The sequence below is a fragment of the Larus michahellis genome, chromosome 2, assembly GCF_964199755.1.
Source record: "Larus michahellis chromosome 2, bLarMic1.1, whole genome shotgun sequence".
In the NCBI taxonomy this organism is placed as follows: Eukaryota; Metazoa; Chordata; class Aves; order Charadriiformes; family Laridae; genus Larus; species Larus michahellis.
This window is the reverse complement of record NC_133897.1, coordinates 35952686-35980283: the sequence shown is the minus strand read 5'-3', so window position 1 is coordinate 35980283 and position 27598 is coordinate 35952686. Positions and strand designations below refer to the sequence as shown.

The window sequence follows — 27598 nt, the reverse complement described above, 5'->3', positions numbered from 1 at the left end:
ACAAAACAAAACAAAAACCCCCAAACAAACCCAAAACTACCAGGCGTATGTAAACATCACGAGCATCGTCACCCTGCGCAAAGGTTGAGGCATTAGGAAGGGATGGGGGATGGGAGGGATTGAGGAGCAGCATGGAGCCCCACCACCAGGAAAGCCACACGGAGAAGATGGTAACGTGTTGAGGGACACGCTACTTCTCACATGTCATTTCCTTCATCATACTTAAAAGTTTTTCCAGTAGCTTAAAAAAAAAAAAAAAAAAAGAATTATTAACCCCCTTGAAAGTAAAGTTAGAAAAAGGCGCTTCACAATTTTAAAGGCAGATGCAAAAAAAACCACCAAACCACCATCAGTCTGTACAACCTAAAAAGTGCACACTTCCCTCCAGTTTTTACGGTATTGTAGAATTGAGGATCAAAGACACCAGGGACATGTTTGTTTCATGGCTCAGAAAAAGGGAAAGGCAAGGGGGAACATGAAGTCTTATAGCATTCGCTTACTACTAAATAAAGAACTGAGCTGCAGGAACCACTATTAAAAGCCCATGAGTGCATCCACTACTTTCTGCACAAGCAGAGTTGTTAGGATGAGGAAGAAAATGAGGAGGAAGTCTACAAAGAAGAACTGACTTTGAAAACTGGAATTTATACTACTTAGGAGAACTTGGAGGATCTTCACATATAAAACAGACTAAAAATCCACACCACCAGCAATGCACAAGGTACAGGTAGGCAAGCACCAACTTTTTAAGTTAACTCGATAGTCTCATAGAAACAGATCTGAAAAAATTAGCAAGTTAGAAGAGAGGTGTCAAATTAAGATATTAATGAACTAACATGGGAGCAGGACAGACATACATACATCGTTTGTATAGTCTTCCAGAAGTTGGAAGATGTACATGCTATTGACACCAATAGCTTGACAAGCTGAACTTCCACGCTGGAATAAATTCACTATCATGTTGGCTGGAAACATTTACAGAACTATATGCTTATAAACCAGAGATTAATAACCATGTGCAACTTTAGAGGACTTCTAGAAAGTATCTTTAATGACTTGGTTCATGCCATTTTAAAAACAGTCATTTTCAAGAATAAAATCAATACATTTGTTGTATTGACTTTGCTTTCCCAGTCCTATTCCCATCTTTGCTAATGGTTTGGCATCCACAGTATGTACAGTATGATGCCTGGGAAGATACATTGAAAATTAATCCCAAATTTCCAACTTGCTAATTATAGTGCACAATTATTGTTAACATCCCCCACCATCCCCCTACCTCAGTATAATAAAATAAAAAAAAGGTCTGTCTGTGAAAGCTCCCCAAAATGCCAAAGATGTCATTAGCAAAGTATTATGGCCCGTCTAACTTTAAAAATTGCTACGCAGTCATGCAAATGATGGAAGAAAGTCACTGGAAGAGGGTAGCTATCATAATCTAGAGAGCTGTATAGCCTATCCCCATTTACCATGGGAATCTTTATTATACTGCTGTCCTTGGTCTTTTCCTGAGGAAAAATCTTCATTGTGTTCTAGTAAGATTTCTGCAAGTAGGTATAAATGAGAAAGATTTTTGCCCATATTTCTCATGACCCAAGCTGCATTTACTCACCTTTATTAAATGAAGAATCTCTACAACTGAGCTCAGTAAAGTGTCATTTAACCAGTGTCCTGATTTCAGCTGGGACAGAGTTAATTTTCTTCCTAGTAGCTGCTGTGTTTTGGATTTAGTATGAGAATAATGTTGATAGCCACAACTAAACCAATATGTGTTAAATAATGCTTATATTAAGTCAAGGACTTTTTCAGCTTCCCACAGAAGCTGAGAGGGAGCATAGACAGGACAAGCTGGACAAAGGAACAGTCCACACATCATGCTCAATATATAAATAGGGGTTGACCGGGGGGCAGAAATCCACAACTGCTGCTTGGGACAGGCTGGGCAATTGATCATTGTGTGGTGAGCAATTGTATTGCATCACTTATTTTGTATATTCTCTTATCACTATTATTTACTTTTCCGTTACTGTTCTATTAAACTGTCTTTATTTCAGCCCACAAGTGGATTTTTTTCCTTTTTCTCCCTCTTCTCCCTACCCTACTCAGGGTGGGGGTGCATGGTCCTAGTTGCTGGCTGGGGTTAAACCATGACAATCATAAATCTTATCTTCATCAAATGCTTTGAGTTCTTTTAAGTAATTGGATTTGGTCTATTTTTGACAAGGCCACACACAGAGTCCTTTTAAAGGAAGATGCCATATGATTTCAGCTAGGTAAGTAGATTCTCAAAACACATCCCCATCTCTTAACACAGACAAGAAAATGGGCATGACGAAATCCATGTTATACAATGTGCTGTATATACAAATTGAAAGACCGCATCTCAGTTTTTCCTGTTACTCAGTTTAACAAGATTCAATAAAACATGGAAGCAAAGCACCAATAGCCATCTTTCCCCAAGTCCTTGAAGAATGTCTCAACGTCTCCTACAGGTCTTCAGGTCTCTAAAGTTTCTTCATTTGCCCCACAAGTGTCTACAACACAGATTAAACAACTTGTCACTGGGAAAGCACGGACTTTAGAGTTGGCTATCCACTTGTCTGTTTCAGTATTATATTCAAGAATGTGCCCCAATCGACCAACACCCTGAAAACCAGCCAGGACATAGACTACAGATCCCACGGCAGCACACTTCACTGTTACACCTTTCCATGGCATTGGAGACACCATCTTCCATTCATTCATCTTGATATCGTAATATTCTACATTATCAAGGCCACCTACAAAGCAACGAAATAGATAACCGCTTATTACATTATACCATACAGAGTGAACTAGAGCATACAAATGCTTCATTAAACTTAGTCTTTATTTTCAAGGTTTAGATTAAAACATAAACCCTAGAGTTAAAAACAAACAAACAAACAACCTCGAAAAAAGGCCACAGATTTCTAAACTACCAATTTACCCTTTTATAAATACAGAAATAGAGAAAAGTAAAGAGGAGACTGAAAGTCAGATGCGTTGCAACAAGTTTCACATTATATGCTTTCTAGAGATCCTAACACATTACTTCATGAACAGAACAACTAACAATGCTGAATTTCTTACGGATTTGTGGCTAGTGACTAAAATGCAGGAATCCACCTGAAACTTCCCTATAGTGAGGGCATTTTACTCTAGAGGGGTCACCAGTACCTTTACCTAAATTGGTCATTTACTGATAGAGGATGTCTCTCTCCATTATGATATTAAAATCATTGAAGTTTAAAAGCCTAAGTCCCTTTGAAAAGGGCCAAGGGAATCAAAAGTTATTGAAGAAAAATAGATTTTTTTTTTAATTTTTTTTTTAGGAAAATAGGCTGGTAATTACACTTCACAATATCTACAAACAACCTGTTATCCCTATTTAACAATCATAATAGGAGTCACAGTTTTCACTTCCAGTACTGAATTATTAGACCTGAGAGATTAAGAAACCTTTATATAAATGTTAAGAGGTACAAATATTTCACCCCAACCATAGCTTTCCCCCATTATATAACAATAAGAAAAATTAATCAGTCAGGCTACAGAATATGAATGATGAAATAATACTTTAGCTTCTTCGTTCAATAATACACACTTCTAAAATAAGTATTCAGTGAATACACTAACATTTTGCAAAATGGCAGCTCTGGCTACAACTGATTTATAAAATGTTTGTGCAAAAATGCATCTACTGATGTTTTTGCATTAGAAATCAACCATGCTGGAAGAGTTTTAGTAGCTAATTAAAATACAAGCTATATTCTAAAATAGCATTAATCTGAAATGAAGTATTTCAACTACCATAAATAGCGATTAAGAAACCTCATAGCTGAGAATTTTCATTTGAAAAGCACTTCAGAAACTGTGTGTAATTAAAATTCAATTCTCTTGGGAAATAAACTACTATTATTCTAGTTTTAAAGACAAGGAGACAGGCAGCTCATAAATTACCTGCCCATGACAATAAGTCACATTTCAAAACTAGGGCAGTCAAAAAAGTTCTCGCTTTTTCACCACTTTAAAAATAGCCGACTAGCTTTAAGTTTTTAGACTGAAGTTCCTAGAATAATGGCTACACCTTTACCTGTCTCTCAAAAGAATACTAAACACGCATTCATGCAAGAATGCTCTCAAAATACATAATGAACAACTAAAAAAAAAAGAAGTTATCTTTTCTCTAATGACTGCTTTAGCCATTATAACTACTGCAGAACTGGGCTACAGTATGGGTACATATCTGAATTTTGACAGCACTGTCATTAGTAAAAGAGTTTGAGAAATAAGATACAGTGAAGTAGGGAGGTGAAAGAAAGAAGGCAACAACAATGATGTGGCGACAACAGGACGTGTTTTATGGTACTGCTCAAAGTTTTTCAGCTGAACAGAGCAGAATGAATTCTTTGCAAAAGAAAAAAGGCCCTCATGAAACCTGCTAGAGAATTAATGGAATTAAAGTACCTAAGCCATTTTGTCCACCCACAGCAAATATTTTGTCCTTTACAAACACCAGCCCGTGATTCTTCCTGGCTTCAATCATTGGACACAGCTCCGTCCATCTGGGGAAAAAAAAACACAAACAAAAACAGGAAAGCTCACTATTTAGTACCTAAAAAAATAAGTATAAAATATGTAAATAAAACCTAGTATTAAGAAAATGAAATATCACAGAATCCCAGAAAGGTAGGGGTTGGAAGGGACCTTTGGAGATCATCTAGTCCGACTCCCCTTCCACAAATATGGAAATATGGAATAAACCTGCTTAAGAAAAACTACTTTTTAAGTAAAATTACAAATAACTAATTTATTACTGCTTAACTCAGGAAAATTCCTTACCACATACAATTCTTCCTATTAATCTATACTTCAGTTATTTACAGAGCAAGCAAAGCCACAAGTGACCAAAAATAATCAGAATTGATACAATACTTACGTTTCAGTAGCTGGATCATAAACTTCACAGGAATTTAGGACTCTTCCAGAAACATTGTTTCCCAAACTTCCTCCACATACATAAATGAGACCATTCGCCTCTACCATTCCATGGCTGCATCGCTGAGTCAGCATGCTGGGCTTTGTGTGCCAGCTTTCTGTTCTTGTGTCATAGCATTCAAATAAATATAGTGCAGAATTTCCTTAAAAAAATAGAAACCCACCGAAGTGGCATTAATTTTTATGGCTGTCTTTCTAGAGAAGAGTCTAACAGTAATTATCAAATTGATGCTTTATTTGTTAGTTGAAAAGGGAAAGCTGCTTTCCCATCTCCAAAAGCAGAACTAACCAACTTGAAACTTGGGACTTTTCAGAAAGCACATACTTGGAACTCTTTTGACTCTTGTTCCAAAATATGGAAGTTTATAAAATTGCTATTTGTTATTTGTGTTTAAAACCAAAAACAAATTATGAGATTTTTTTTTTTTAGGGAGGGAATAAACACTGAACGGAGATGTATATAAATTATGATCATATTCTCATCATCTCATGCTACTCTCACTACTTGGAAATATATTGAACTTTCAGATGCGAAGATGAAACGAGCTTTGTAAACTTCAAGAAAAAAACTCATTAATCTGTACTAAGCAATGTGACTTGCCCAGGTTTCAGAATAATTGTTGCCTTTGGAATTAGATAGCTTGATTATACCACAGCATACTCCTGAATTATTAGTAACCACAAGACGGCTATCCCTCACCATTTTACTTTTTTCCTGGGGACTGGCAGATACTTATTTTCTGGAAATGCAAAGTCTGTGTACTCCTCCCTCAAGGGCCAGTAAAACTATTACTGAAATCAGAACCAATTTTTCTAACGACGATAGATGGAAGCTTAAAGACTGGTGCTCAGGTAACTAGCTGAACCACAGACAAAGCAGAGAAGGCTGGATACAACTTTCTCAGAAAAGAACAAGAATCCTTCTCCCCCTTGTTTCAATAAATAAATTCACCTAGAACAGTTAAAGGTGCCTTCTTTTGTGCCCCTTTTTCCTTGCCTTTCTACTTCTAAAAATTGTCTCTCACTAGCAGCACTTGCGACCAGCTGGGGATTTGAACCCTCAAAACAGTGCTATGTTTCCAGATGCAAAATACAAGAGCAGACTCCTATATACTGTGTGTTTATTTACTCCTACCATGTAATTCTCAGTATCACGAAGAACTGTATAGAGTGGGACATATTTTTTCCTTGATGTAAATACACATCCTTATTGCTTTGAAGTTGTAGAAATTCTTGTCTATGGAAAATACAGCAGAACTGTCTTTAATGTCTTTTTTTTTTTTAAAAAAAAAAAAAGGTAAAAGCTTCCATTTTCAGCATGCTGTCAGTATAATGTTAAATGTTTTTCCTGCATCTAAATATAGTGGAAGAATCTACTATGTTTAGCTTTTAAACTCTGATAACTATTGCAAATAAGACAGTACTCCCATCCATTCAAAAAGGGGAAAACAAGCCCTGTTTTCTGTAATGGACTGGCACAGTAATTTGTTTTCCAAACTCTTCAATCAATGCAAAAAGCATGCAGTTTTTATATTTCTCTACAGCTTTTTCAGCAATTAATAGTTTCACATAATTGCCTGCTCCAAATGAGAAAATACTAGATTCAGGATAGACAGACTTCTCCAAACAGTGTTCACTGGATTCCAAAGAAAAAAAAATACATGCAAAAAACCCTCCGTAATTAATTATTAGCTTTTATTATTCTGTCTTCAATAATATTTACGGATAACAAAGTGAAACTGCAGTAATGTGAGGTTGGATTTAAAAGAAAACTAATTTAGTTTCCATTACAATTGTACTAACTAATTACAATGTATTAGAAAATAAAATGTACAATCAAAGCTTGTATCATGCTGACATGCGGGAAACTCGGAAGATCTATAAGATTTTGTAGCGTTCCAAGTTTCCCAATGCAGCCTTAGTTAAGCCCATTTGAAGTAATGGGAAAGGTGCTATTTCACATGTATACACTAGGTGGCGGCTAGGAGCAGTCTAATCTGCTGCTACGTGAGACCTCAGGATTTTAGAAGTTGGGTAACATTACCTCAATGTCACAACTTCCCATTAAGTGACTTATCAATGTTAAGCACCGATTATGACCTTTTTTTTCTCTCTGCTCACCTCCCTCTGCAGCAACGACGAACTCAAAAGGATTTACTAGAAAATTTCTCCCTAGCTTTAGGGTTTGGTGGGGGTGTGTGTGTGTGTGTGTGTGCGTGCGCATGTGTGTGTGTTTTCTTTTTTTCTTTCCCAGAACACAGGCTTTTTTAAAGCTTTGTATTTTTATGGATATAGCATACCTACATTCCCACTTAGGGTTTGCTTCTGATGTATCGTATTTAGAAAAACAATAATTTTAAAATGTTGCTATAACAAGTCACCCACCAGGTTTCTTGGTAAGAGAAAAAAACAACAGTCTTAATTTTTTTTTTTTTTACTAGGATAAGTAATAATGTCTAAAGAAAGTAGTATTTCTCTATTTACTGAGGCAAAACAACAGAATAACAAACAGAAGATAACTTCTGTCATTTGACAGAAAAATTGGACAAATTCCTTTACAGGGCCAGGTATAATTTCACTACCAAAAGCATTGTTTCAAAAGCATTTTTTCACCCTCTTTTCCTGTCCCCCCTTATAAAAAACTTCATTAAGCTCAACATATGTTGTATACTAGTAATACCATGGTCAAAATGGTGCTATTCTGGCCATACATGACAGAAAATTTTAAATCACAGTGAGTTCTGTGGATTTTCCGAAGGAAGACAAGAGCAGAGTGGGACTCCCAAAATACATTTGCTTGTCCCTAGTAACTACAACTCTTAAGAGTTGCAGTGTACTTTATGCTCTAGTTAATGTAAGTATTATTCATTTCAATCAGTGAAACCACTTTTAAAACAAAACAGAAATGGATTGTTGGATTGTGGGGAGGATAAAATCCTAAATATGGGAAAATAAACTCATTAGGCTAACATGGCAACGTGCAGTTTCTTTTCAACAGTCATGCAAGAAACAGAAAAATTTCCAGGTATCTTTCTTTGTGCTTTTTTTTTTCGTTTTGTTTTAAAGATTTTTAGTGTCTTACCCACTTCTGAACCACCAGATGTATAAATTTTGCCCTCAGCAGCACAGGCTGCAAGGCTATCTCGAGGTGTTGGAGGTCCTAGCTTGGAATACCAGCTATCCTTCACCACATTGTAGCAGTCCATTCGCTTTATAGGGAAGAGCTGGGAACCACCCAAAATATAAACTACGTTGTCCCAGAAGACACAAGCTGCATCCCTGCGCTTTTCAAAGGGACATCGGATGTCTGTCCAGCTGTAATCCTGCATTACAAAGAACAAGTAATGTCTAATAGATTATAACACTTACCTGCACAGTGAGTGTTTTTCAAAAAGAGCTTTTCATAGAGATTTAGATATGGTCAGTTTTAAAGTTCCTTTTCAAAACAAAAATGAATACTGTTTATTGAAGAATATTCCTCAGTCGTACTCTTGAAAAATTCTCTTAGACACAGACATAGTTAGCTGCAATGAACCATGACATTATGAATTTCTATTTCCTCATCCCCTGTGTGCACCCAGTATAGCTTCCCTGAAAAACAGATATTTTTCTTCCCCAGCAGAATTGACCTCCTGCTGCTATCATGCTAGAAACAATGCATGTGATCAATAAAATAGGATTACACTTTCTTTTACAGGAATGGAAAAAGACATCTTACATATAGTAACAGATTCTTTCTAAAAGAAAAATATAATACAGAATGTACCAAACAAAGGCGATGGAAAAAGGAGAAGATAATATCCAAATTGACAAGCAACTCAGTTAAAAAGCTCCGATACATACTTTATTACCATGACAACTAGAAGCTTATTTACAGAATTTACAAAACACAAATGATCTATAGCTATCCACAGTTGATAGCATGAGAAATAGGGTAATGCTCCATCACAAATACTGGCAGTCATGTTGCCTAGAAACTGATTTTGCATGGATTGGCAAAATCGGCGAGTATCTGGTATGGGCAGTAACACTACCCAAAGCCTTAAGAACACCAAACTCAGCAACTGATGGCAGACCAGGATAGCATACAGCACAAGAAACACGTCTTGAGTAATAGCATCTCACATATTCCATGAGCATAGCTTTTATCCTATACTGAACAGGAAAGTATGGGACCTTAACTGTTATCTGTGCCACCTCAGGATGGTCTAGCTCAACCTGCTGAATGACCTTCATTGTAATGGTTCACACAAGACGTTACATCATTACATTTTCTTAGCAAGGACATACTTCAAACACCTTGGTCAATGAGGAAGAACAGTGACTCCTACATGGGGGTTCAAAGAAAGAGAGGCAGAGCATGTTATAGTCCAAAACATCTTACAATCTTTTCTTGTAGCATCCCCCATATCAAGAAGAGCTGGCAGGTGCATGTGGCCCTTTATGGTGAGAAACAGGTCCTCAGGCATCCTAGAAAGGAAAGCCATACTACAGCATGGCAAAATAAATAGCTGCATAAATCTTAAGAAAATGTCTTAGTGCATTGTGCAAGATCAACATATTTCCCAGCTCAAACTTCTGGCACTTTTACAAAAAATCCTGTTGTTTTCCCTTAATGTTATAAAGGGCTGTGATCTGACCCACTTTTATGGCCTCAATTCATAGCTACTATTTCATCCACACCTTTATCAAATGAAAAGCCATAACCTGAGCATACTCAGCAGTCTCCTCCTATTTCAGCAGGAGATGATTTAGATCATTCTCTTGTAATGCTCTTCAGTGTGCCTGCACCACATAGAATTGATTTAAATTTATGCATTTTACGCAATTAAGAGTTATGCAGAAGAGCTGCTTTATGCCACAGTCAAGATCCACACAGCCCTGGGCAGTGGCAAGCCTCATTTTTGAGGGGCTGAGTAGGGAAAGAAAGGCCATGATAGGTACATGGTGACACTTTCCCTGATGATCTTTGTTTTCAACAATTGTGATGCAGGACACTAGAGGCAGAAGCTATACCTTTGTATTTAATAGTTTTGAAAGGCTTTTATCTCTTTCATGAACATATTTAATCACTTATTAAAACTATGTGAACCCCTAGCAGCCACAAGACCCTGTGACAAGAACGGCACATGTAATTATGGGCCATGTGAAAGAGTACATCCTTTTGTTTGAGATTTTTTCCTCACTTTCAGTTGATACCTCCTCTTCCAAGTTTGTCAGGGAAAACAGCAGACATATATACGGACAACCTCCCCACTAATAGCTCTGTGTCTTCATAAAAGGTATGCTGGTTCCCTTAATCATCAAGAAATAGTGTTGCCAGGCATATGTCACTTTTTACTTGCCATTGTTCGATTTTGCACTGTTAGAAAGTTAAAACTTCCAGCCATTTCTGGTCACTAGAGACACCAATTTCAAAAGAATAAGCATATTGCTGCCTCAAAATCCCATAAAATCCTATATACATTTTTATGAAGAATTCATAAAACAAGTATTTCATTTCCAACTTGGGAAAAGAAAAAAAAAAGAAGCAGCTTTAAAAAAATATTCTGTAGAAAATTCAACAAGAAAATGCTTCCCACCACCATTAATAGGACATCTAGGATTTCTAGCAGCATTCTGAAAACAAACATCTCTACTCAAAATATTGCCCACAAGTTTTATGCCCATCTGCATCTGTCCTGTTGCATCATTTTCCTTTCTTGATGAAGTACATGCATAAATAGAAGTTACAAAGACAACAAATATAGACAAAGTAATACTGCTAACAGTCTCGACAAATAACACACAGTATCCAATCCATTCTTATTTAAAGAACCCTTTTTGACAACAAGGAAATGAAGATCAACATTAGAGACTAATTTTGTGTGCAAAGCAATAGGTGAAAGTTAAATTTTTTTGCACTGTTTTTATAGTATTAAAATTATTGAAATTTCTATCATTTACAACTGAGAAAGTATTTTCAGGAAAAATGTAACCTTTGTTTTGAATGGTTTCTTTAGTTGACATACAAGAATTTAATTATATTCAATAATTTAATTAAAATCACAAGTGAAGGACTAGGTCACTACTCAATCAGTTCACAAACAGAATTTCACTTCTTTCCCAAGGTCCTAACCTTGCAAAAGTACATACACAACCTTAATTCTTTGTTCTGTGACATTCCATGATTTTTTGATAACACTAAAGTGAGTTAAATATGATATAGTCTTTGCAGCACTCACTGGAGCCTTACATCCCACACTTCTTTTGCATGCACACAATGCTAATTCAACAGGGGTTCTGGATCCTTGGTTTGTTGCATTTAAGAAGCTACTGCCACAGTTAAAGATCAAACTCAGATACTCAAGCAAAACATCCAGAAAAGGACCTTTAAATAGCTTAGGGTTGGAAACGAAGTAAGTAAAAGCTATTCAACAAGACATGACAGGCTAGCTAAGAATACCCAAGAAAGCATGTAAGCACTAGGAAAACATTCAAGGAAGACATGCTTGTTAGAATCAAGATCTCCAATTACCCAGTTTTCTCCTCCTCCCCCCACCCCTTTAATCCACATGCAAGGCCAAAAAGCTCGATCAAGAGGCAGTTATGCAAAATTTCTTCCCAACTCAATTCTTTTTTGGTGTTATGTCTGGACAAAAAGTCCATGAAAAAATAAGCTATTTTATCCTATGCTTTATGTAGGCTCATATAGATATAACTTTTGTCCACAAGAGAGATTTCTTTGTAACATTATAGTTTAGGTCTGACTGAAGATCACCTAACTGTATACATAATTTTCCTTTAATTGTAAGTCTTTGCCTGTCACTTCCACTCAGCATGCACTGAGATTATTGTTTTTCAAACAAGATTAAGTTTTTGGAAAACACACGGTGACAACTAGTGGGGCTTATATTAGTTTATGAAGAGTGATGAAGCAACACCACCCATCTTTTGAGTTCTGACCACCGTTGACATTATGCACTTTTGAAATTTAACCTATCAGTTAGGTTGGTAAAGAGACCACATGCATACTATGCTGATACCACCACTGCCAATTAATGACTGGGACAATAAGTCTCAAATCTAGTTTCCATCCTGCCTAAAATTAGCTTTGTTCCAACATAAGTTACTGGAGATTAAGAGAAAGAAACTTTGATCTGATTGCCTTCTAATACAAGAAAGGTCAGAGCATACTGGGTGAAATACAACTTTTTAAAATGCCAAAACCAAGTAACTGTTTGAAAAGGATGAATGCCTTGATCAAAGGCTTCCCCAACTCAGACCTTGGAAAGGAAAGAATTAATGTGCTCCGTTCCCCTCACCTCCTCACCCCCAGTTGGAGTACTGCTTATATTACTTGAGTATGTATATAAAGGAAAAAGGTGGTCACTATTTAGGAATTTGGAATTCCCATTAAAAATACATATCAAATGTCTCTCAAGCTAAGTCAAAGCTGGTAGGTTTTTTTCCCCAGACTTGACTGGTGCTCCAAGAAGGTGTCTTCAATTTTATCTTACACAAGGGATGTGAATGATGAGTTCAAAAAACATCCCAAGAGCTCATTCATTCCGAATTAGATTTGACAGGGCTCACATTGTGTGTTATCTGTATGAACTTTATAGCCAAAACTGTTTGAAATTATAGCAAGCATTTCACACGCTGAGTTAGAACAACCAGAATTTCTGCAACAAAATGTTATATATATATGTGATTTCATAACTTAAGAGAGTCCTGATGTTTAAGTAGCAACTTTTTTCTGCATGTGCTTGCCTGGTAAAACAGAGTATGGATAATCCTTCTGTATGCAGCCGATGTTTCTAGACCATCTAGTCTGCATAGCTGAAATATACACCATTCCTGTGGTTTGATTTTATTAAGGAAGCATGGAAACAAATTTCAGGCAAAGCTTGTTTGCTCTAAATTGGTCACCTCTAATTTTTTTGTTGTAGAAACTCACTCTTTTCCATTTACATAATACTTGGCTCCCAGTTCTTCTCCTTATATACTCTTAAGAAAAAAGAAAATTGTGAACCATTAGGATTTAGAAATGGTCACATATTTATAATAAATGCACTGAAAAAACCACCTTGCAGTCTAAAACTGGCTTCTACACTAACATACAAGCCAATAATTAAACTTGTGCTAAAAAGAAGTTGCTTTGAGTTATTCTCTGAACACATAAGTACATGCACATGCATACAGACTTTCATATATTCCTAACTAATTGCTTGATGTTTCGGTGACTTTTTATTTATTTCCAGCTGTGGGATGCATATACCAATCAATTCTCAACTCAGATGGATTTACCAGAACACCATATCTAATACTGCCAATAAACAAACACATAATCATTCTATTCAAAATTAAATACTACATCTAGGTACACAGATTTGAAAACACCTAATTAACCGTGCTCTTCCAACTGTATACCCAAGAGACAGGGGATACATCCTTCCTAATACCGTTTTGTAGATCATTGTGTCTTAGTTAATATCATCAGCAAATAAAATGTGTAAGATTACAAACAGTGAATCTTAATGCATTCTGAGGTAACGATTACCTTTGGATTAAAATATCTGCAGGACTGGGGCTGTGAGCCTCCAAACAAAGCAATGCGATAATCATGTTTTTTTCTTCTTGGTCGCGTACCTTCCACTAACTCTTCTCTGTCTTCTGGGGAAAGTAGATGGTATCGCATCCCACCTGGAAGGAAGAAAACAACTCTTGCAGAACCAGTGTGGCTCATATATGGAAAGAGATGTTTCAGAGGCAGGGGTCGGGGGAAGAGGGGAGGGAAAAGGGAGAAACCAAGTTGCTACATTACACCTATACAGCTTTGACTTAAAAGGGAAGAATGCACAGCAGCACATGAGGATGGGAGCATACATCCAGACCTACACCCTATTTCAAATTGCCTGCTGCACATGAAAACAGGACATGAATATGGACTCATGTTATATACCAATTTATCGATTAGCTTATTTAGCCAATATTAACAAGCAACTAAATTTGTTGCACTGAAACAGGCAAAAAGAAAGCAAACCCAAAGAAAAGGAATGGCAGAACTGGGAGCCTAAAGAGGACAATACTAACATTAAAAGAAGAGGCCTGAATGCAATGAGGAGTCAACCATGCCTGCCTCCTCACCCCCCAAGTTCTGATTAATAAGGAAGGCATCTCTAGTACCTCATGAAAACCCCTCATTTTTGTTCTTAGCTTGGCAATGCAAAAATATTAGTTACAATTGGTATAAGAAAATAAGCATTCTCCTAAGACACACTTGAAAGAATGCAAAAATATTAGTGACATTACAGGCCACTGAAACCAGCCAAACAAAAATTCTTGTTTCTTAAACAATGCACCCAAATCCATGTCACACTAGAAGTATGACTGAGATGTTGATGGTCAGCAAATACTTACCAACACATAGGTTAATTTGACTCTTGCTCATTGACTGAAGGAAAATAGTTGCATACTATTTTTTAGGTCTACACTAAAAATGAAGCCAACTAGTTAACTGCTACCGAAATGAAAAGATATCCTTCCAGAATATTTATCAACATCTAGGCTTTTATTTCTTACACGATAGAATTTCACAAATGTTGTCTAAAAACAAAAGCGAAGCTTGCTCCCTATCTTATCTGTGCCTTGAGAATGCAACTTGCCTGTAGGCTCAATGGTCAGTATATATCTCAGAGACAGAAGTAGCACAACATATGGTTAACATTCTAATTTGCTTAGGGAAGCTTTTTAATATTCAAAGTATTTACTTATAATATTTCTTTTATTAATCACATGAACAATACTGAAGTTAGTAGCCTGTCCCAAAGCCACACTAACACTTCCAATTACCCTAACAACTCATTGACAAAATCTCCATTCCATTACTCATCATGGAATTCATGTCATTTGCTAGGAGAAAAGAAATGAAAGTCACACTCTGTTACATACGATGGGTTTTATTTACATGATAATCTGCTAATCCAACTTCAACTAAACACAGCATCCTAGAGGGAACACAGTTAGATGAATTTAATGTGAAAATGTTGTCAGAGCATTTTAAAGCAAACAATTTTCAAAAATTCCACAGCATTTTTTTAATTATACAGAACAAAGATTTTTGCTAGAGGTCAACTTACTGATCACCATTTTAAGGCATTCTGGGTTATCCTGAATAAGTGGTTCAGCCTGAACTGTTTTACTTAAGAAGTTCTTTGATATAAGAGGAAATCGGACTTTAGCAAGAATGTCAACCATGTATGGCTGGCGATTTGGCTCATCATACTTCAGCCATCTGACTGCTGCATCATAAACCTTAAACAAGAGAGAAGGAAAGCAAAGAATAAGGTACATCACCACACCATAAGACAAATAACAAAACTATAATGCTCCAAATTGATTCTTCTGCCTGTTGGAGGTTAACTTATACTAAAAGTTTAGTATGTGGGGATCCATCACCATCTTCCAAAAAAACCAAAAAAATCCCCAAAAACCCACCCCACAAAAAAACAACCAACCAACCACCAAAAAAGACAATGCTCAGACATGAAGTAAAACAAATGCACAACCATGGCATAAAACCCATCTACAAACTTTAAAAAACCCCACAACACTACTTCTGCTATCTAGCTTTTTTCCCCCCCACTTTTTCTCCAAATGGGAAGCATGAATCTGCAGTTCACATTAATGTGGGTAACCCCTGTACCAAGTTAAGGCTAAGATGCTTCCAGTTCCATGTCATAAACCCAGGTAATACTTCACCAGAAATGCTGAAATAGCTTCTACTTGATATAGTCTCCTGAGCTGAGAAACTGCTTCTGTTATCAAATCATAGTGTTGGGTATCCAAATATATTGCTATTGTTGTGTCTTAGGGGACCATTTAAATTAAAGTTTTTAGCTGCAAACTGCTGTAAATTTAGCATTCAGAAAGCCTCCTCTCTATCTCCTCTTACAAGAAAAGATAATGGGTTTTCTTAGAGGGCAGAGAACAGGGAAGGTAATGAAGAAATCTGCTTTATTTATGATGGTTTTCTGCGTCAGGAATGAATGAAATGAAAATCCAATGTTAGCTATGTACTAAGATACTTCAATGCTGCTCTCAGACATAGTAAGCTTATCTACTCTGCTGCCACTTCAGAGTCAGCACTAACGTCCTTATGTGCGGTAACACAGTCAATACCTTCTCCTGTGGCTGAAGCCGATCACAGTAATCAGCAGTGAGTGACTGAGATATAATGTCAAAAGGTATTTAATGGCAGAATTGGAGTTATTCAGAAGGACTGTTAAACCACCTCAGCTATAATCCTGCAAAATGACTAGGGAGAGTAAAGAAATAAAAAAAATATTTAAGGCTCAATTCTATCATCTAAGGAAATTCAATAGATTGACTGGGACACAAACACTGTACCCCTTCATCAACAGAAACATTACTTCCATACAGGAAAAACAGGACAGCTAGTAATGAAAGCCACCTTCCTTTTTTTGCTAAACAAATATGCTTTCCTCCAATACAAAAGTTTAGAGTATGTCAACTTTCTAGCAGTACTCCTGAGAAATAAGATTCCTTTAGTATCACTGGCAAACTCCTGCAGTTTCATACTGCACACTGCCACTTTCATAAAGGAATTTTAATGATGCCATGCTGCCTACACAAGATTTCTAAGACTGCTGCCAAGTTAAAGCATGCCATCCTACCTTACTAACAGAACTTCAAGAATGTAAATTCCAAAGCATCATTTTGGCTGCAAGCTAAACACCACTTCTAGCTTTGAGAATGTTACCCTGTGACCTGAACTCTTCCCAGCACACGTCAAGAATTTTGACCTGTGACGTACTTATATTTATACTTATAACTAGCCAACTATCATATTCTAGTCACCTGATATTATCTTCTGCTCTTAGTAATTCTTATTTTCATTGAAACTTTTTAATACAAGAGATTCATAGAATTAGTGCATTTTCGTCAATGTAAGCTAACTTCAGAATCAGGAAAATATCCATTACTAAGCGGATACACATACCGTCTTGACTATGAGAAGTCTACGTTGCACTTCAAAGGTATGAGTCAACTCATGATGACATACCCAAACAAACTTAAATTACCTAGTTCAAGCACCAGAACAGTACAGCTAGAAAGGCAAGATTTCAGTATGGTTTCAGTAGATTTGATTGAGCAGCTATGAGAAGGACCAGGCAGCTACAACCATCCTGCAGTCACCTCTTTGGGCTGCAGTGCGGACACAGTTATGCTCTTCCTATTTTCCTGCAGCAGGAAGAACAAGCTGGCAAACAAGCATTCAGGGCTATGCTATAAACTGAATGAAGCTTTCCAAACAGGACAGCTGTGAATGTAATTTCTACCACAGGTTACAACTTTTGAATAAAACTCCAGGCTCCTTTCAGCCACCTAAACTTTGTTGTGTCCATTCCCTAAATAAGGGCCTTCCATCAACCCATCACTGTCAATGCATCTAGCTTTCAGAGTTTTGTTCATCTCACTTCCAAGTCACTCAGTTCCTGAAGCTTAACTTGTGCATGCATATGTTTCCATCAGAAGCAACTCCTCTCTGAAATAGGATGAGGCCATAATTCAGGTCGAGACATGCAGCCATTAAGGTACAGTTTGTTTACCACCTTGAAGTAGTTCACTTTCACCAATAGCACATGAACCCCAATCTACGAGCAACTGCCATAATACATCAAACGTAATTCAGTTCACGTACTACAGAATCAGAAGCCCTGTAGCTACCTCGATGAAGGAAACTGTTTTGCCTACTCCCTTTATGACTTCTTTCTTCCTAGTTTGCTGCAACACCACACAATAATAACCATACTTGAAATATGGATATTCATTAATATTTGGCTTTGACCAAGCTAGGATGCATCTTTTATTCTACAATTTAGTAAGAATTATGCGCATCATATCCTGTAGGAACATCAGAAGTGAAATACTTTAAAACAGTTCTCGATTAAATAGAAGATAGTGAAGTTCAATGCTCTTAGCTGGTATGAAACAGGGATCTCACCTGGTCTTCTGCCCTCACAGTCAACGTATCTTGGTTCAAGAGGTGTGTCACACGCTTAACATCAAGCTGAAGAAACTCATCTGTCTTGTAAACTTCAGTGAAATGCTGATGGATAAAATCATCTGCAGTGGCTTTCAGTTCTGGACAGTCTAGGCATTCTGCTAACACACTTATACCTATGAAGGAAAAATTAAGAAAAAAGCCCTTCCAAACTTGAACTGCAATTACCTTTAATATATTAAAATAGAATAAAACTACTGTAATTTCAGTACTACTTGCAACCCCAATTTAATATTTATTACCATGCTTTCTTTTTCTCTAAAACACATTCTATCATAACTCATCTGCAACTCAGGACAAACTAAGATAAGCACAAGCTGCTGATCCCTGTCCCTACCGAACTAATAGGAGAGTCAGACCTGCAAGCACTTGCCCTATTAACTATCTTTATTTCCTCCCTGGTTCTTTCCCATTACGAGGCAGACAGCAGCACCATAACCAGGTCTGAGCCACATCACAGTAACAAAGTCTAACAAGAACAGCTTGAGAAACTGGATCCAGGTTTTAGAACCTCCCCTGACCTGCTTACGCAGCAGCAGTCACCAACCAAGCCAAATTTCCTTCAAGAGTCATGGTGAACTGGGACTTTTCTATACAGGTAGCACAGTCTGCTACAGACCAACACAAAAAAAGTCAAGTTGATGCTGCTGCAAGGGCAGGTTGGCATAAACGTATAAATTGCAACTGCTACTGAGAAGCACTGTTTTCAACCTTCCCATTAGAAACCAGATAAGCACAAAGCTTTTCAGCAGCAAGTGTTGCTCATCATGGTCTTCCTCCTCCTTCTATGGAAGAAATGGCAAGTGGGGCAGAAGCAACTCAACAACCCATGGGCTACAATTAGTCTGAGCTGCTCTAAGTAGTAAAATGCAAACTAGAAAGATAAAATCTGAGTGTATGAATCTATCAAGAGATTCAAAATAAGACATCTTTTCTTTCAAATATACTTTTTTTTTTTAAATGAACTGTCAACTTGCATACGAGTCTGCACACAGAACACATTTCAACTTGTAAACAATGACTTGAGGAAAAATTGATTTAATCTTTATCTCCCTTTTTGCTATAAATTAGCAATAAAGTATGCAAGACCGTAATTAATTTTCTAGTTAACAAAAACCAGAGGAGGGAATATGCCTCAAAGCAAGCATAAGTGGCATTTTCCTTAGAAAGTAGTGTCTGTCTTCCAGCAATTGTTTCAGAGCCACAGCTGTACTGCACCAAATTGTCAGTTGAATCATTGTAATTCAGATACTCTGCAAAACGTTTCTATTGATATTATAAACGTTTATAATGTGATTGAGATGTTACTGGGAGAATTACATGGCAAACGTCAATAAGAAACCCTATAAACAAGTTTATCTTTAATATTTCGTTAAATAAAGTGCAGCACCAAGTCTTAAGCATGAAAAAGCATTTAGTTCTACTAGTTGTTTACTTTACCTTTTCTGTAACACTGAGTTCACATTACAGCTACAGAACATATTTAATATCAAACCTACACAAGTGACATTCATGCGTTTCAGTCAAAATTAAGAGTGATTAAAAACAAAAGTAAGCTAAACTTATCCTGTTTGTACTTTTAGAAGGTACGCTAGTTTTGTAGAAATTACAACTCTGTCAAATTCTGTCTCCAAGTACAGTAACAACAACTGAAAGCTCCACCTCACTAAACAGCTGATGTTCTCTGATAAACAAGAAACTCCAGGGTGCTGCCAAGCTGGGATGAGACCTAGCACAGTCAGCAGACTCCGATACTGGCAAGACAACTGCCAGATTGTTTTGTCTATGCCAAGGGACACCAGTTCAGATTCACAGCAAAATTATTTTTATACGCTTGGATTTAGCCAAGTATTACTGTCTTTTAGACAACACCATCTCTTTTTCAGGAACAGCAAAGTTAAAAAATAAACAATAAATTTAAGTCTGCATTTCTCTTACCAAGACAATTGGAAGCATCGACTTGCTCTTTTAAAAAATCCACACACATTTTTTTCACAGGTTCAATCTGATATTGGTTTGCTGCATCTAGTAAAGACTGGACGTTATTGCTGTTAACTGAGATTCTGCAAAACAGAAGGTGTAAAACTAGCATCACTAAAATTACTTACTTTATTGTAGCAAAAAAAGCAACTTACACCAATTCACATAAATGGCACAATTATTTCCCTGCTATTTGCCCAAGAATCTTTCACACACAGTCTGAAGACACAACCTCCCCTTCATGATCTTTCCAAATTGCTTTAATTTGCTCTACTTTACTGAGAAAGGGCAAAGAGTAACTGTCCTGGATGCTGAAGAATAAGCCTTTGACCCAGGCCCTCTGCAGTACCATGCTATTGCTTTGGCTTGTGTGATTAGCCACTTTCACAAAGCAGAAAATGAACAGAACCTTTGTTCTAACAGTCTCCTACTCCCAAACAGGCACCAGCAAAATCTGTCTAAACTCATTGTCAAGACTGCTCTGGCTGATTTGCCCAGAGTGCACAAGCAGAACAACCAGTTTGGCAGTGCTTCAAGAGAAAGTACAGAGCCTGCAGACAAGGGCTGCGGCATCAGGGGAGGCAACCATCTGCCTGGGGTGCTGACACTGACTGTCTCGCCACTGATGGAGCATAGACAGGACTCCTCTCAAAGAAAGGCGAAAGCCTTCCTAAGGAGAGTTAATCCAGTTAGTAGAAAGATGAAAGGCCTGCCATCCATCAGTCATGAGAGCTGATTAAGAAGTAGTTTACAATCCTAGACATCTGCGCAAGCTCTGTTTAAAAAAAAATAATACATGGATAACCTGAGATGGGAGGGAAATGCTGTTCACAGAACAGTTACCAGCCTGCCTGTCCTGAGATGAAGGTATAACTCCTGGAAATGGTTCCGTGCAATAGCTACCATGACCGTACAGAGAAAGCCTACTGATATCTATAAGGGCCTGAATTTCAGAACAATGGTAAATATCATTTGACTCCAACAGCCAAGTGCTGTCAAGTGCTTTGAATTGCCTTCTGGAGACAAATACTACTCTCTCTAGTCTGTCGGGCTTCCTACTGTTTATATAAAAAGGAAAAGGGAAGAAGGATAGAAGGTCTAGTCACATCAGGCTTTAAACAAAGTAAAGGATCGTAATGGTAACAAAACTGATGAATCATAAAAGCATTATTTAAAGATTTTATCATTTACAACTGGCAGACTTCCTAGAAAAAGTGTCAGCTTTAAATAACAAAACTACCTTGCAGTATAAGCAAACTCCACAAGCTGTTCAATAATGTCAGGTTCTGCATCTTTTAGCTCCACTTCAAAGGACTTTGATTCAAGCATATTTGCTGCAAATAGATTAAGAGACAAACTACATCAATAAGCCACTCTAGTTATTGTACGTTTTGCAAACAGTAGAAAATAAAGTGATTATACAAAGTGGGGAACCTGTTAAAAACTGCACACAGTTGATAGCTGTTTTCCCAGGATTACTAATGCAAATCAGGAAAGAAAGGGGGCAGTGGGACAAGCAAGGTAACTGGTGTGTGCGCATGCTTGTATTATGTAAATTATGATAAACTGCATTAAATAGAAAAGGTCATAGATGCTGTTGACTGCAGCACAGACTGCCAAGCTAGCATTACCAAAAACAGGAAGCACACGCCGCACTGTCAAAAGCTATTTCCACATTCAAGTCGATAACAACGGAGACAGCCCCAAGCTCCCTCATCCAGACACCGCGCTGTAAGTTTGCCCACAGACAGTTACAAGCTGACCACTGGAAGGCACGGTTATTTTATTTGTACTCAACTTTAATGTGCATTTTATAGCAGAGTACTTTTACAATTCCTGGGCAAGGCACACAAAGTAAGATAAATACTACATAATTGAATTTGCAAAGATAACGTAAATGCAAGAACATTTACACTTCTGAAAACCTGTTTAATATGTGGAAATGCCTAATGGTGGGAAGCAATGCGGCAGACAAATTTTGTCATGGGAGTAAAAACTCCCAATTTTCGGGTTAAGGGAGGGAGACCAACTCTAATACAGTATATGGGCCCCAATTAATAAGAGAGCCTACATATGAAGTAACACTTGATAAAAACAGAGTTAAAGTGAAAATGAGAGGAAGGGTGAACAGAAATGAGTTTAAGGAGGACACAAAAGGAGGAGATCTTCACATACTTATCCCCGAAATTAATCACTTTCATAAAATAAACCACTTGTCAGCCACAAGCCTAACAGGATATCATCACGAAAGCTTATAATCAATCAATTTTGAAGAGACTTACTAGTAAACATCAAGTTAAAAAAGTGACTGGCTGAAGCAAGAACAACACGGTGAGCTGGGATCTTTCTTTCTTGAACCAGAAGAATGACATCACATAGAGTTTTCTAAATCAGAGGAAAAACAGACAAACAAAAAAAATCACAAAGATCAACATTCTCAAAAATCTTTCAACAATATTTCCTTAAAAACAGCTTTGGAAATTCATTGTTTTGCTTAATCCACACAACTCAAGAGTATTATGTAATAAAAAGATTTTCTGTAAGTCAAAGTTATGTTCGGTAACCTGGAGAACTAGCAAAGTTCAGCTTACCCATGAACTTGTACCCTAAGGATGGTCACAAATAATGTATCAACTCTGATTAAATTTTTCCTGTGGCATTTAAATCAGTCTCCAATAACGTAGGCTCTGCAGCACCTAGCACGAACTGCATTTACATGCATCAGTGGCTCTATTCTCCACTCAGCTGTTGACTTTCAAAAAAAAAACTTTAGGAACCTCATATCTGAAGACTGACATCATATTGCCCAACCGGAGTGAAAGCGATGAACAAGTTCAAAGCATTCAATGGAACATTTTTAAGAAAATGTATCCCCAAAATATCACTTCTATGGAAGGGTTTGATGGACCACACCTGATGAGCAGCTAAGTAACTTCCAGACTGAAAAAAATATTTTTATTTCTTATTTGTTTGCTATTTGTATATAGGCAGTTAGTTTCTCCCCTACACCTGAACTGTCATACAGTGGAAGGAGAAAGGAAAGTGACAATTCTTATAAAAGTCGTCAGGAGACATGAAAGGAGAGTAAGGGATTGGGGTAAAAAAAATACATAATTTGCATAGATTATCAAATGGTATCCTTTCTAAGAACATATTGACTGAAATAAATGCACTCCATACTACAGTTAATTATAACATCTTCTTTATTAAGAAAAACTGGGCTGCACTGCTCTCTAAAATCAGGAATTAATTTTCAGCTACTACAGTAGAACTACTTTCAGAAACACCTATCTACACCCAACCCTATATTAACCCCAGAAAAGAGCATTTCTACTGTGGGAAATACATGTTTTAAATGTATTTAAAAAATACCATGCATTTAAATGTATTTTAAAAAAATGTTTTAATTAGAAGTTAGATGGGGGGGTGGCATACAGCTTCCCTTATATATCTGTAGCTTTAAGCCATTTAGGATTGAAACAATATAAGAAGAGACCTTTCAAGACAAGTTTCAGGGGAAATCCTTTAAAGCTGGAATTCCTAGCACATCTGGTTCAAAACAAGTGTTGGAAACCAGCAGTACAAGATACCATAAAATCCTGTGGCCAAGCTTTGCTAAGACTTCCAACTGTTGCTTGAACTCCACAGTGCATTTCTAAGATACATTTAGTGCCTCAACTCAGCATTTGAAGCACCCGGGATATTCTAAGGCCTCTCTGGGTATGGGAAGAAATATTTGTCAACCAAAACAGAACATCATTTTCATTTCTTTCCCTGGGATGTTTCTGGGTGTGACTGCTCCATTTCAACTAATGCTCTTCTGAGGACTTCTGTGCTTCTTTCCAAAAGGACCCATTGGTGTCATTGAGTCACCTCAATGAGGCAACTTATGACTGGTGTTACATCAACCAAAGGACACACCCAAGCGTGAGCTTGCATTAGGGCGCTTCATCTTCCAAATAACAGGTTCGCAACACCTCACAACTCTGTCCCACCTTCATTCTCAACTCTTGGCTGATCTCCACTCAGCTGCAAAGTTGCAACAAAGGATTTATGCACATGCTGTCAAATTGCTCTGTAAAACCCACAAAGACATGGGCCACCTCATGTTGGAAATGAGCAAGGAGTCCTCTATGCACTAAACAAACATGTCCCCAACATCTTACCAGTACCAAGCACAGGTATGTCCATAGTTTTCACTCTAAACTCCCATATTCATGGAGGCTGCCTCTAGATCCCAGCTCGCACAAAAAGCAGCCTCTTTAAAATTAGCTGTACTTTCCAATTGGCCCATTTTCCTACAGCGTTAAACTCATGCAGACAAATAGCTAGTGCTCCATATGCATGCGGCTATTTCCATCACAGGAAATTTTTAACTCATATCATAGTTAGGTTTTATAACCACAGCATAGTTCTTGACTTAGCAAAACACAAGAAGAAAGAGCTGCCTATAAATCCTATTAAACTAGTCAGATGAACACGTACATTTTCCTCTGGCTCCTGCTGATTTCCTAATTTTATACTATATAATCACAACTCCCCTTCCCCCACCCTCCAGTAATAGTTAACCTCCTCTTACAAACAACTCCTTTAGGAGGAATCATGAGCATCATGAACCATGCAAGAATTTCTGGAGTGGTCAGCATGGGGTGGGATATGCAAAGCCACCACCTGAGCTCAGATTAGAAGTTTCCAGGAAACTCTGATAGCAGACAAAATTCAGAGTTATACCTCTCTGGGCCCAACACATTTTGAAATCTGAATCGAAGTACACACAGATTTCACAGCACTTTATCCTGATCCTCTCCCACCCTGTTTAGAGTAACTCGTAACTAGATGAGAGCTGGAACTCTACTATACTGAAAGATGAGGTACTAACACAGAACAACAACGTGGTGCCACAGACTGGAGTAGCAGCACAATAAAGCTCTGCAATTTGCCTGTGCTAGGGGCTGCACACACATCTAGGGGGGGGAAATATTTCCTCTACCTACTTAAAAAGCACAACAGCATTTGGCATCCCCTCATCAACCATGACCGAGGTACGAGCTAAACAGTGATGAACTCAGCAACACCTGGGAATGTGTTTACCCCAGTAGAACAGAAACAAAGCCTACATCGAAAAAGTAGATCATAGGCTTTAAGTCTCAACTACCTGAAGTCACCAAAACCAATTTGATTTTTCATACCCAGGAGCTTAGTTGCATGAAATGGTTTATGCAGACAACACAACTGAGCGCGGATTAGTGAGAGAAGAACAGGGCTGAAGTGCTGCAGAGAGGCAGAGCCAACGCTCTGGTATCACTTGTGAAGCAAGGACCCGGACCGCTGATGAACAAACACAGCATTAAAAGCTGGACTGAGACTTTGCCGAGACTAACACTAGGAGACAAGCAACAGAACCCTAAAGGTACAACACATGATAGTGCCAACTACAAAGCCCCCCAAGTGTTCCTGAGCAGCTGGCTTCAGAGGCAGCTTTAATTCTGGCTCTACACAACTGTTTTTTAAACGAACCAGAGTACCACAACCAAGCCAGCTCCTCCCACAAAGGGAAAGGTTTCTCCATATGTCAGGAGTTACGTGGATTGTTTTCCTGCCCTTGTGCCAGCAGTTTAAGCTTTTTAAGGGGAAAAAAAAAAAGTAATAATCAGCACTTCTTTCATTTTGGACAGCTCAACTGAAATACACCTGTATGATTATAACTTTGGTTACTACTCTTGTTCTATTGGTAAACAGAAGAGTCACCTTTAATAATCATTAGCCTATTGACCTAGGAAGCTGATCAGCACCAAAAGTCCAAATTTGTGAAGATGAGGCCGCCAGCCCCCTGTACCGCCATTGGCTTCTTCATGCGATGGCCAGAGGCATTCGGTACGAAGCACAAGAAGGAACTCGACCAGTGAAACCAAACCACGGTTCCTCCTCCCGCTGCAGCTCCACTGCGGGGGCGGACAGCTCGGCTCACGGGGGCGGACAGCCCGTCCCTGGCAGAGAGGCTCCCGCTTAAAGCTCCCCATCCCCATCTTTTTGCTGCCCCGGGGCTTCCGTTCGCAAAGGGCCCCGCCGATGCTCCAGCCGGAGAAACTGGGCCACCAGCCGCAGCGGGGCCCCTGTCCCTCCGCAGGTGACCAGGCGGGGCAGCAGACCCGGGCCCTACCTGCTTGCGCATGGCGTTCATCACCCCCATGAAGCTCGCCAGCAGCTTCGCCTCCTCGCGGGCGGCCAGCTTCTTCTCCGTCTTCTTCTTGCCGCTCTTCTCCGACCCGGGGGCGGCCATGCTCCCTCACCGGCGGGCCCGCCACCCCCGCCGGGACACACGCGACGCCCGCCAGCTGCCGGGCGGCGACGGCCGACGCCCGGCCCCGGGCAAGCAGAGAAGGCTCGCCCCCGCCGCGCCGCCGACAGCGGAGCCGCACTGGCCGCGGCGGAAGCGGCCTCGGGAGGCGGGGCCGGGCGCGCTGACGCCATCGGCCGGCGCGGCCCCCCAGCGCGGGATAAACAAAGAGCGGAGGGGCTTGCGTGCGTCACGTGGTGGGCGGCAGAGCGCGTGCGCCCTGAGGTGGGCGGGCGGGCGGGAGGCGTTGGGAGGGGGCGGCGGCAGCAGGCGTTCGGTCCGGTGGGGTTTTGGGGGGATTTCTTTGGGGATGGGTGCGCCTAAAGGGCTTGGATCCAGGCACGTCCATGCATGCCAGCAGGACTAGGGCAGTGATGGTCCCCCTGTACTCGGCACTGGTGGGGCCCCACCTCGAGTACTGTGTCTGGCTTTGGGCCCGTCACTACAAGAAAGACATTGAGGTGCCAGAGTGTGTCCAGAGAAGGGCAGCGAAGCTGGGGAGGGGATCTGGAGAACAGGTCTTACCAGCAGCAGCTGAGGGAACTGGGCTTGTTTAACCTGGAGAAAAGGAGTCTGCGGGGAGACCTTATCGCTCTCTACAACTACCTGGAAGGAGGTTGTGGAGAGGTGGGGGTTGGTCTCTTCTCCCAAGTAACAGGATGAGAGGAAACAGCCTCAAGTTGAGCCAGGGGAGGTTTAGATTGGATATTAGGAAAAATTTCTTCACCAAAAGGGTTATCAAGCATTGGAACAGGCTGCCCAGGGAAGTGGTGGAATCACCATCCCTGGAGGGATTTAAGAGACAAGTAGATGTGCTGAGGGACATGGGTTAGTGGTGGTTTTGGCAGTGTGAGGTTGATGGTTTGACTCAATGATCTTAGAGTTCCCTACCAATCTAGGCGATTTTATGATTCTGTGTTTTCAGAGATCATGCAGTATCTGGGAGGATGTCAAACCTGCCCTGGCCAAGTGGCTGGTGGGTGTTGGCTGTCACGGTGGGTGAGCAAGGGGGGAAAGTTGGAGCATGTGGGTGGAGGCCCTGCCAGCAACGCCTGAGGGACCTCGGCCTCCGTTGTGAAGGTGGAAGTGTGTCTCAGGCTTGCGTGGGCTGAGAAGGGAAATAAACGTGAGGCAGAGGCAACCACTTCTCACTCTTGGTGGCTGCATCCACCTCTCTTCCAGAAGCAGTGAAT

At 39.2% G+C, this 27598-nt stretch overlaps 1 protein-coding gene across 2 annotated transcripts; it reads right to left on the bottom strand.

The window, feature by feature from the left end:
- Window positions 1-1030: 1030 nt before the first annotated feature.
- Window positions 1031-26547, bottom strand: KLHL7 (kelch like family member 7). Of its 2 annotated transcripts, none has more exons than XM_074574840.1 (11): window positions 26229-26547; window positions 22351-22453; window positions 21309-21402; window positions 20027-20151; window positions 18029-18204; window positions 15141-15315; window positions 13562-13704; window positions 8102-8342; window positions 4961-5162; window positions 4489-4586; window positions 1031-2780 (listed from the first exon to the last, which is right to left on the bottom strand). In XM_074574840.1, the coding sequence occupies exons 1-11, from the start codon at window positions 26346-26348 to the stop codon at window positions 2497-2499; spliced, it is 1761 nt and encodes a 586-aa protein (XP_074430941.1). In that variant the 5' UTR covers window positions 26349-26547; the 3' UTR covers window positions 1031-2496. The 2 variants fall into 2 exon arrangements, with proteins under 2 accessions (XP_074430941.1, XP_074430942.1); XM_074574841.1 differs by having other exon boundaries at window positions 21309-21425; window positions 26229-26516.
- Window positions 26548-27598: the final 1051 nt, after the last annotated feature.